General features: G+C 48.1%; 1 protein-coding gene across 1 annotated transcript; it reads left to right on the top strand.

Annotated features, from left to right (window-relative positions):
• The first annotated feature begins 2565 nt into the window (after positions 1 to 2565).
• Positions 2566 to 12054, top strand: MORN3 (MORN repeat containing 3). Its single transcript, XM_056350006.1, has 5 exons — positions 2566 to 2710; positions 3416 to 3573; positions 5682 to 5841; positions 8418 to 8602; positions 11040 to 12054. The coding sequence occupies exons 1-5, from the start codon at positions 2566 to 2568 to the stop codon at positions 11106 to 11108; spliced, it is 717 nt and encodes a 238-aa protein (XP_056205981.1). The 3' UTR covers positions 11109 to 12054.
• Positions 12055 to 12166: the final 112 nt, after the last annotated feature.

Genomic DNA, 12166 nt, shown 5'->3' with positions numbered 1-12166 from the left:
TGCAGAGCCGCATGGGAGCAGCAGCCTCTAGCCGTCAGCACCGAGAGCTGCAGCCCCAGTGGCTCTGCACCCCTGCTGCCTGCTGCCAGCCTCCCACACCCTTCTAGCAGGTGGCTAGAAGCATCCAGGGGGATACCAGCTGGTAAAAGATACCAACTACCTTATCGCTTTCACAAACGTGGCACTGCTGTTGTAAATTTGGAAGGGGATTTGGCAAATAAAAAATACCAGCCTGCATTGCACTGGGTGCTCCACGTGGGCTGTGCCTCGGAGGGCATGGCGAGCAGATGGTGGGGGGCTGGGGCTGCTCCTGCGGCGGGGAATCCCTCCTGAGATTTTTAAATCCTAAGCTTTGAGTTGAAGAAATGGTCAGATGTGGTGGTGGGATGGTGATGCTCCCATCTGGCAGGGGTAGTGAGGAGACTTCACAGCTGTGAGCTGCTTGGAGGTTATGGCTGGTGTCAGGGTGGGTGGATGCACATAGCTGTAGCTCAGCTCTTTTGCTTCCCCAGCAAGGGGAGGACAGCAGTGAGCTGGCAATGTATGGCTCTGTGTCCTGCAAACTCCCAGCCCTTGGCAAATATTGGCAAGAGCCCCCCTCTCCTGGGGCTGTGGCACCCAAAAGTGAGGGAGGAACTTAGCAGCTGTGGTGCATCCTGCATTGCAGAAAAAACATCCTCTGCAGTGGGCTGTGACTCCATCATACCAAGGGACAGATCCTGCCCTTGGTGTCCTCAAACCAAAATGGTCCCCAGGAGGTGGCATGGCCAGGGAACTTCAGCTGCCAAATCCTCCCCTGCCCTCACAGGCAACCCTGTCCCCAAAATATCTGCTTCAAGGGTTGGCAGTGTGGTGGTCTTTGCCTTCCCCCCTCATCTTGAGGTTGGTGGAGCAGATACCTGTGTTCAACAGCTGAAGGGGGAGCGACCAGTTGGCAACCCACTCTCCAGCCCCTCTCCTCCCACCACAGCCTGGCAGAAACCCTTACCGCTGCCTGGGTTTGAGCTCACAATGCAGTGCCCGGGGAAGGTCTCCCAGCCTTGCCTGCACTCCCCTGGCCCTGCCTGCACTCCCTCAGCCTGCCCACACTCCCTACAGCCCTACGGTAAGGAGCACTACACAGCACGGCTGCATTGTGGGGAGGAAGGCTCATCATGGACACAGAAATACTTTCTTTAGCAATAATATGCCCCCAAATAGCTGTTGAATTACTATTCCCCACAGCTACAGGGAGAACTGAGGATGAACGATAACTACAGTTTCTTATTTACAATTTCTAGCTCATGGTCCTTAGCAAGGAGCCAAAGTACCTGTGCTCCCAAGCTCCATGCTTTCCCCCACGCCGGACTCCCTGGCATCTGCAGCCCAGCAGCAACGGGAGCTCTGCTCTGCTGAGCAGGGAGAGATGCAGCAAAATCCCTCGGTGTGGCTCGGTCCAGCAGATCAGGACAGAAGGGGGAGCCCAGGAGACAAAACTGGAGAGCATCCCACTCCCCCCTGCCGCTGGGCTCCAGCCAAGCGCTGGGTGTTGGTGGTGGTCATCAAAACTTGCTTTGTGGTTCTACAGCCACCTTTGGTGTTTATGGTTTATAGGGGACCGCTCTCACCCCCAAGTCCGTGCCAGCATTCCCACTCCACTGAATGGCAAGCCAATCCACCAGCAGTGCTCAGAAATTCAACGTGTCACATTCCGCCGTTGTCCTCTTTGTATTGATGGGCCAAAGTATCTTCTCCCTCCTTTTGTCTGATGCTGATCCTTTCCCTCCAGACCTTTGACACCCGATTCATGCCCCTGCTGTGCCTGTCACCCCCTGCCTGCTGTTCATGCTTTAAAACCCACATCACTTCAGAAGTCACCTCCTTGGCAGCTTGCTTGACAGATGGGCACTTGTCCTGCCCTGGGCAATTCTGCAGACTCCTGGTAGATAGAAACGTTGTGGGTTTGACCCCTTTTAACAAAACACCTGCAGGACTTTTATTTTTAGCAGTAGATGAGCCTGAGCTATGTTACTGCTGGGTGTATGAAGCGTCTCAGTTCCTGGTGGGCCCCAGGGACACCGGCCAACTCTCTGACCTGTTCTGTCTTGTGAATGCTTTCCAAGCTCCTGAGATATTTCCTAGCAAACAAATAATTTTCTAATTTGCTTAAACGACTGGTCCCACCTAGCGCAGAGCTGGCAGAGGAGTGGCCATGGGAAGGAGCCCAGCAGGGGTTTTGGCTGTGTGGCTAAGGGGCTGCCTTTCCCGGGGCTCCCCAAGACCTCTGGCAGGCACAGAGACTGATGCCCGCCACAGACCTGACCTGCTGAGACTTAAACATTTCCTAAAAGGCCAGGTTGTGCTGTGAGCCTGATTTCAGGTAGTGCTGGTTTGTACTTCAGTATTTTTAGCTGTCTTCTGTTAGTTATATCTCTATTTTACCCCTGCCAAGCCAGATCAATTACTGACTCGGGTACATATTAAAACATAGCTCACGAATAGACTGCTCTGCCCACACCTGCCTTAGTAATTTCTCTCTGATTTATTGCTGACAATCATTTGTTTTCACCTCCAGCCACAAACAATATGCCCATTGTGAAATACCCAAGGGCTACAGAGCCTCTCTGGCATGAATGGGACAGGAAAGCACAGAAATGTGGATTAAGACACACAGTCTATGCCGTAAATGGGGATCAGTATACCGGAGAATGGCTGAACAACTTGAAACATGGTAAGAGAGATCATTTTGAGAAAATGTACCCATTTAGATGCCTTTACAAAAGTTCCTAGGGGTGGGGAGTGGTCAGTGGTTGTATATGCTCCTGGAAGACTATTTATTCATGTATGACTATATATATGTGTGTGTGTGTGTATCTGTCTTTGAAATGTCATGCAAAAATGTACTCAGAAATATTTCTAGTAGGTAACTGGAAGAGCTGCTGCACACACTCAGGGACAATTACCCAAAATACCTAGATTATAGATGTTTAAAAATCCTCTGCAAACACAGCCAGCTGCAGTCAGCTCCATGCACCGGCATGTGCTCTGGCTGCACAGTCCCTGGAGCTCTCTTGGCTCCTGACTCGGCTTCAGGAATATTAATTTATCCTCAAGCTGTGGTGGGTGCTGCAGGAAACAGAGCAGGGGAAGGAGACCCTGATGGAGCCCTGAGCAGCCAGAGCAGGACAGGCTTGTTTACAAGCAGCAAACTGAGGTTTGGAAAGATTTCAGTGCATTCAGCAAAGGCCACACAGAAAGCCCCTGATCAAGATTAATGATAGTTCCGAGTTAGGAAACTAAACTGAATCCAAGACATAAACCTACCTTGGTGCAGAGAGCATCACCTTGCCAGGGATGGAGCTGCAGGAAGGCAGCCGCGTAAACCCTTCTAATTACCACGATGGTCTCCCCATTGTTCCTCTTGCTTGTTGAACAGGTAAAGGCACCCAGGTATGGAAACACACTGGAGCCATTTATAGTGGTGACTGGAAGTTTGGGAAGCGGGATGGTTATGGCTCATACAGCATTCCTGACCCTGTAACCAAGGAATACAAGAAGGTTTACACAGGCTGGTGGAAAAACGACCAAAAATGTGTAAGTGAGATTTCCTACGTGTGCTAGTGGTGAGGCAGTGTGCCCCAAAATGTGGGAAAGAGTTGGATGCACATGTACAAAAAGATCACTTAAAATACTGTTTTTTTCACTACTGGGGCTGAATTGAAGGGTTTTTGGGAAATGAATAGGTGGAACAAGGAAATGAAAGTAAGAGCAAAAGCTCTGGTATTTAAGCCCTCTCCCTTTGCCCTCTCCAACCTTGCTGCTCCTGGCATTACGCACTTTGCCACATCAGGTGCTGCAGGAGTTGCACTGTGTCCCACAGTCAGCAATAGGGAAGCAGCAGTGTGACCCCAGGCAGTAGCTAAAGGAGCAGACTTCCCTCCAGCCTTGGGTTCTCTTTAAATCTTAGTCTGAACCTGCAGAAAGCCCAGGAAACTTCAAGAGTAAAAATCTGTTATTGATAAAAAGACAAATGTGGCCGAGAACATGCCGTCACCTGCTGTCTCCCCACCAGAGAGGGACTCATTCCATCTATCCGCTGGTGACCAGGCTACAGCCTCAATCTCCTACCAGCTGCTGCAGAGCAGTGGTCACTGCTCAGACTCACCTGCAGCTCAGCCAAGCAGGGTGAGAGGTTTCGTATCCTATGTCTTAATCCTTCCCACCCATCTCCTTCATTCCTCTTTATCCTTGAAGCAGTTGGAGGAACCTGTACTACAAGCACTGCAGTAAAGTGTACCTTCTGGGAGTTTTACAGCATATTAGACAAATAACTTGAGTTCTTTTGGAAATTAAGCCTGTCACATAAATCACTGGTTTTTCTAAAGGGAACATAATGAGGAAGTCATCTGGTAAAAATGACTGCAATCGTATGTGCAAAATCCTTGTAGGAACATTTTCTGATCTGCCAATGGAAACCTTGTGTTTGCCTTTGTTATGCTCTTAAATTAAATTAATAGCCTCTTACGCTTCTAACTGGTGTGCAGCTCTGTGGCTCCAGTCTCTTGGAGGCAGCTTCCCCTCCTGTTCTTTGAGGATATACTTTGAGTGACTGAGCTTTGGTGAAAGATTTATAATGACACCCAAATATAATTTTTTTTTAATTCTACAAAAGCCTCCCCTTTACATCCATGCAGTTTAATAAAACTAATCTCAGAAAAATCAGTTCTTTCCAGAACTGATTTTATTTTTAGTTCAGAGATAAATAAATACTTTATTCCTATGGGAAAACTCATTAGTAATATGTAAATATTTCTTACTGGTATCGCTCCCCAGTATAGGGGATACCTCTGGACTTCTCTTAATGGCAAACATACACATAAGACAAATACCTCCTGGGGTCCCTGGCTTGCACACACCCAGCAGTCTTAATTCAGAAGTTCACCAACCAAACCTGCCAGTGGCAGCCTGAGGAGGGAAAACAAAGAGTGGAGAGAGTTCAACATCAGAGCTCACCTGCCCCGCCGGGGTGATGCCTGCTGTCTCAGGAGCCTGGCCTGGTGCCCAGCTGCGGAGGGACATGTGTGGCATCCTTGCCTGTGCCTGCCGGTCTCACCACAGGTGGCCTTCAGGGCTGGCTTTATTTTCTTGTGAAGGAGGAAGGAAGCAAGGCAAGGGGCTGCTCAGGACCTTACCTCTTTGGGGGTATGGATGGAGGAGAAGGCAAAGCCGTTTCCATGGTTAGCATCACTTACAGACTTTTGTTCTGTCCAGGGACAAGGGATGGAGTTATCTGGCCTGGGACACACTGTGCTGTAGGAAGCATCATCAGGGTTAGAAGGCATGAAATCCCCATGTTGAGACACTTGTCTTTTTAAAGCTGCCTATCCCCAGGCAGGTTTATATACTAGTAAAACTTGCTTTTGGCTAAATATTAGCAGCAATCATGCCAATAATAACACATGGAGATATAAAACCAGGGTTTTATCGTGGGAATAAAACAATTTGCCAAAAAAAAAAAAATCCCATACCACTACTTCTTGTTTCCTTCAACACACGAACAGCCACTGAGCTGGGCTGCCAGCAGCCATGCTTGAAAGTAATAAACAAAGGAGTAGGTGTCAAGAACGTAATGTCCCAAAATTGAAGACCAACCCCTTTCAATACAAAGGCTCCTAACCGGCCGTCTCTGTGCTGCCATTCAGGGCTATGGGGTGACTTTTTACCGCATTGGTGAGCACTACGAAGGCGAGTGGAGTGGCGGGCTGCGGAGCGGCTGGGGACGGATGTATTACTGGGACGGGTCCATCTACGAGGGACAGTGGCTGGCGGACCAGCCTGGTGGGCAGGGGATGCTGCGGCTGCGTAAGTACCGACCGCCCTCACTCCAGGTGTCTGCCCGCCCCCTTCAACATACTAGGTGTTGTCCTGCTCTCTGATGTCTCTGCCATCCAAACTTCTGGATGCTGCATTGCGTCTTCTGCTGAAGCCTTGCCACCAGGGTTGCAGCTGCTTCGTGTTGTCCCTCCCCTCCTTGTTTGGAGCTGGAGGCAGCACAGGCTGTTGCAAAGGCCAGCGCCACGCTGCTCAAGCCCACACGCATGAAAGCTTATTTTTGCTGTGATTTACATTTAAATGACTGGGATGGTTAGGGTTAGAGATAATATACTGTTGGGTCAGAGAAGAGCAGATCTCTCTTTTCAAGCCAGGCACTTTGCCAGACATACTTTCTAACTGCTGCATACCAATTCCAGCACAGGAAAAAAAGTTTTCTTTCAAAGTTCACTCTATCCTCTCCCTTACTTCCGACACTGGCTCAAGTTGAGTGAACACAGGGGTTTCATTAGTACACGGTCCCTTCCCAGAAATAACACCAAATACATCATGGATTGGGAATGTTGGGGGCAATCTCAGCATAAAAATAGAAATTTGGAAATTTTTTTCTCCTTATTTTGCTTGGAATTTAACACATTTTTCTCTGAAGCCAAGAATCCCAGTCCTTTGCAACACAAGGCACTGCATTCCAGGAACATTTGAAGAAATACTATCTCCATATTATTATTAATCTATTCTATTTTTTTGCTTGAAAGTGATCTCAAGGCTAGTAATTAGCTAAGCAAAGCAGCTGGGAGGAATGAGCACGACCTTCACTGCACATCATATGCACAACTGCACTCACTCTGACCAAAGTCACTTTCAACTGATGGCTCATCCAGATAAAATCAGCACCCACTTCCGGGGGTAACTCCTTCCACTGACCTGCTTTGCTCCTGTCAAAGTCACCGTTAGTTATAAACTAAGAGCCCTTGTGGGCTGAGCTGTGGCTGATGCACCATTTCAGAGCCCAGTTGCCTCCAGCATAGTTTGCATCCGACTATGAGCTGGATTCCTTTTGGTTAAAATTAGCCAGAGCAATTATTTTATACCCACAAGCTTAATGTACTCAGCTCAGCCGCTGGAAGTGTGCCCACGTGCCGGCAGCTTTGCAATGGTGAAAGAAAAGGAGTTCTTTGGTGGAGGTCACGATGAGCTGCAGCTCAAGATTAAATTGCTTGTAGTGGCAGTGTGCCCGGCAAGGGCGAGCTTGGCCGGGAGCACCACACTGATTTGCCACCTCTGCTACAGCCCATTGCCGAAATGGCTTTTAAACCAGAGCATTACATGTCTGCAGAGATGTCAGCGGCGACCAATGCAGCCTCTCAGATGCTCTGGGAGGAGAGGGGATGGGAGCAGCTGGGCTCCACAGTGCAGGGTCTATGATTTTGGTGGTTTCTGAGTTGTTGATGGCTGGAGAGCAGAAGCCCAACCGGTCCCAGCAGTGGGTAGGGCAGGTTGGTGTCACAGATAAGCACGCTGCCAGATGCAAGCTGATCACCACCACCACAGCTCCAACCTGTAAACCAGACCCTGCCTGAAAAGTCTGACAGCCACACTCTCTAGAAGCATTTTTGTTTTTTTCCTCTTCCCTTATGGTGTTCTGGCAGCCCCCGGCTACCTCTGTGGCACCATGCAGGGTGATCTGGTATTTTGGCCACCTCTTGCCACGAAGAATGGCAGAGTTTGGCTGAGACACAGAAGTATTTCCGCTAACTAACTTGGTCAGAAATCCCCATAGCTTTTGGCTTAGAAACACTCTATGTAGGAAAAGAGGACAGCAGAGAACTGTCCTGGTGACAGCAGGGTGGCCTGGATGTATGCCAGCCCCATCATCACTGTGGGTATGACTCCACTTCTCAGCTAGCATCCCTGGATGAGGCTGCTCTCTTCCCCTTGCAGCTCTGCTTTCCCTTTTGGGGATGGATGGATTCCGGGAGAGCAGCAAATCCCCCAAAAATCTCTCTCAACTTGACAGACGCAGTACAGCTGGAAAAACAGTCTGTAACTGATTGCCTGAACTGTTCAGACACTCACAGCAATTCTTGCCCTGTAATTCATTGAGGAAAAACATAACCCTGAGTATTATCTAAAATAAAGACTATTTTGACTGGACAACAGTCAGTGCTGCTGTTCCTTGCCCAGACAAGCAAACCTCTTCAAGCCAAAGATTTGTGTGATTTGTTGCAGTGATAAATCTGAAACTTGTGTCCTGTAATTTTTCATATTGTAAAGAGACTCAGTGACTAGCTCCTTACCCTGAGCTCAATCACTCTGCAGATCAGCAAAAAATGAGTATTGCTGTGAGAACAAAGCAGGTGAATGCAGTTTTTGTTGCAAGTGGGCAAGCAGGGGCTCCTTCCACAGCCTTTTCTCCCTCTGCAGAACAGCAAACGAAGCACCACAAAAGTAAAACAACACACTGTGCCACAGCCCCCTTGAAATTACCAAGAGGAGCCAAACAGGTGATTTCCTCTTCTGTCAGTTTACTGTGTTGATTGGTTTTGTTTGTAGTCTTTTAATGAAATGGTGCAAATTTCACGGTCTGTTCATGTATTTAATTGCAGCAAATGAAAATCGGTATGAAGGAGGTTGGAAAGATGGAAAGAAGCACGGCCCAGGGAAATTCTTCTACCTGGATAAGGGACAGTTGTTTGAAGGTGTCTGGGCAGCAGATATACCTAAATGTGGAATTCTGATTGACTTTGGCAGAGACGAAGCTCCTGCCCCTACTCAGTATCCAATCCCAAAGGTAATTGTTTGGAAATTTTGGTTTTGCTAGTGATGTTTGCATTAATCTGTGCTCAGGTCAGCTCTCCAAGCAGCATTTCACTCTTCAAGTGATTAGCCCCATGGGGTTCCTGGCTTACAGGGTGTGTGCTCAGTCTTTTGGCCAGCAGTGTCCTAAACAGCCCCATAGGGACAAATGGCCCGTCCAGCCACTGCCGGAACCTCCTAATGGCTACATCTGAAAAAACGCAATTCTCATGCACCAGAGCTGCTTAGAGACCTGAAGCAGCACAAAGGAAATGGGGACAATAGAGGTAAAGACAATAGTGGGATTTGCGTCAAAACCAAATGATTTCACCAAGCCAAACTGCTGAAGCTGACCAGACCTTACTGGAGCCTGAGCAGCAGAGGGCTAACAGCCATTTCCTTCACCCGGACACCCCCAGTCAGGGGCTCAGCCGTGTCCAGCAGCCCTGTGGGTGGAGTGGTGCGTGTAGCTTCCCACCTCGCCCCAAGGTGGACAAACAGGTGGCTACGAGAGCCAACATCCTCTGCTCTGCTTTTCCCTTCAGAATGACACAGGCTGCAGAGGAAAAGTCAGTCCTTGCCCCCCTCCCAGACTCGGTGGCACACAGACATGCTGGGCCATTGGCCTGGCAGCTGCCAGCTCCTTGCACATCACTTCGGTGTGGGACCCGGAGGATAGGAGAGCCTGTCCCTTGCTCTGTGCCCTTGGAGGGGGATAGGGGTCAACAGGGAACAGCCACAGCTCCCAGTGACACAACTGGTCAAAAGCTTGGTCTCAGCTGGAGTCACCTCAGTCCGCATGCCACACGCATGCAACACAAAGGCATCGCACTTCCAAGGGACGGTTTCTGCAGGATATGGGTGGGGAAGCTGCTCTTTGCTTAGAGCCAAGCAGAACCACACTGGAGACGCTGCAGAACCACAGCACACAGCTCTGCTCCAGGAACACAGGGAACAGCACGTGGCAGGTAAGGCTGCCTGCCTTCCTCCGCTGCTCCAGGGACAAGGCTGTTGTAAATGATACTGGGCACATGCAGCCTACCGAAGCTCACAGCTGTTGTATCTTCACTTCCCTTATTTCTTCAGATCTGGTTTCTATAGCAAGGGCCCTCAGCACAGACATTTTTGACAAGGCAGCTAATCCTGCAAGTATGAGGCACACCCGCGGCAGTGCAGAATAATAAACACCAAATACTCACCAGGGAAAAACAATCTCTTTTTTTACAAAAAAAGTGAAAGGAGCAGCACTTCGGTAGCTAAAAATATTCAAAGGTTACCCAAGAACAGCCTCCTCAACCACCCAGCCCAACAGCTTGGGATGAATTGTCATTTTTCACTAAGGCAGAATGTTCAAGCCTTAGTTTATTTAGCTCCCTGAAGACCCAGTTACGACCCAATTTTCTTCTGTGCTATGAGCAAAAGAAAGCATCAACTTTCACTGCTGTTATTGCGCTTTCTGTTGGAAGAGATTTATTGATCTCAGAATATGAAGGAAGTAACAGTTAAAAGGAGAAAAAATTGACTCTGGATCTTTCATAAACCTTTTGTCAAATTAGTGTTGCAAGCAGTTGCTAGAGAAAAGTACATGTAGGGCGAATGTTAGGAACTGCCAAAACCAAAGATAAGACTAAATAGTCAGCTTTCACCTGCAAGAGGTTAATGGTGAGGATCTGAGCTTCTGCATGGAAGCATCACTGTGTGTCCTCATTAGCAGGTAGAAGGAACAAAGGGTGGGCATGCACAGGACAGAAAGCGTGATTGCCACAAGCTTTGAAGGAAGCCAGTTATTGTAGATGATGGGGTTGCACCAAGGCAGACTTTGAACATAACTGCACAACACAGAGAACTTGGGACATCTGCTGTTACAATTATTGAAGCCAAGACTTCAGAAAGCGTAACAAAATAAATGAGAAAAAGACCGGACATCATCTGCCTGGAGGAGCACCACATGCACACACCCACCCCCTGAAAGCAGCAGAACACAAAGCAGGTCAGAGACTGCAAGTTCCTGGCAGACCTTTAGCACTTCTCTCTCAAGAACGTGCATTGAGCTGGAAGCAGGTTATGACTCCAGACTCTTGCTTTCATGTGACCTTTGATGCTCACTCAGGTGACTGCAATTACCTTTTAAAACCAGAGGCGAGATGCACCAAGCTACAAATCAAATCCAGTTTTGTCTTAAGAATGTGTTTCGGTAAAGGAGAATGATTCCACTCCACACAGAACTATTTCAAGGAGATGAAGTGATGTTCTACATGCTAATAAAATTAGGGAACCGTAGCAATTTTTCTAACAGTAATTGAAAGGCTGCAATATAAACTGAAGTACTGATACATGGGAGAGTCTCTGTTAATGCTCAAGTAATCAAGATCTATAAAACCTTAAGCTTCTTCAATTACACTGCATAACTGATTTGTATTCTTTTTATTTAGATTGAACTAGCTGATCCAGATGGTGTTCTAGCAGAGGCCCAGGCGATGTTTGAGGACAGGCAGAATTAATAACTGGATGCTGAAGAGAAAAAAGAAAAAAAGATGTAAGATAAGAACACTATCCTGGCTTACTTATTCATTTGAGTCTCAAATCCACACTGTGGTGCATCGTGTCATCTGCCTCACTCTTCCCTCAAGGCTGCTCACGTATGCTTCACTCTGCAGGTGGCTTTGCTCAGAAGCCTCTTCCCAACATTTTGGAAAAGAAAGGGAAAAAAGCTGGGACACACACACGACACCACCACAAGCAGAAAAACTCTGGGGGACACTGACTCTTTGCCCAGCTCTTCTGACTTATTCCTCCTCTAAAGAAATTGCACTCCTGTTGCAGGTTTCCAGGTCTTTCACGCTGCCCTAGACAAGCAGCAGTGTTTCCGTGTTATAAAAGCAAAGCCCTAGAAAAGTAGTCAGATAATTAATAATTGTCCCATTCCCCCCCCCCAACACAGCCTGATACATACCTGTGACCCAAGATGGCTTTTGAAGGTACATCAGACCATGTTTCAGTTAGTATTTTTATCCATACAACTTTACACGCTCTCTCTGCTCGTTTTCCATAACCCTTGAGAACGCAGTGCACCAGAGCTCACCCTGGCTCTGCTCCTCAGCCAGCCCACGTGCTGGAGCTGGACCCCTGCCCCCCCCTCCCCCAGAGCTGCGGGGCTTTACTGATCTGCAGCACCCGCAAGACCAAAGGAAGGTGGCACTGCAGCTGGCAGTGGGCAAGTCATTAGTTCACCTGATTAATACCATGCTTCTGAGCATCATCTCTTGTGTACAGTTCACTTGGTGCCTCGACTCTTCATTTTCTAGGCTGAAAGATAACCTACCTTTCTATTTAAGCACTTGGAGAGAATAACAATGCAACATACTTAGTCCCAAGATGTAAGCAGTGCTGACAGGAGGAAAAGCCTGTCAATTACATTATATTCTTTACACCTGTCTGTGAACAGGAAATTTTACCTTCATGTTATGACTGAAATGATTAACTGAACACACTAAAGTGATCTTCAGAAATACACAGGATTAGCACAGTATAGCTGAAGAGATACAGGACACAGAGAAAA

Source organism: Falco biarmicus, chromosome 1 (genome assembly GCF_023638135.1).
Source record: "Falco biarmicus isolate bFalBia1 chromosome 1, bFalBia1.pri, whole genome shotgun sequence".
NCBI lineage: Eukaryota > Metazoa > Chordata > Aves > Falconiformes > Falconidae > Falco > Falco biarmicus.
This window is presented reverse-complemented; position numbering and strand designations above follow the sequence as displayed.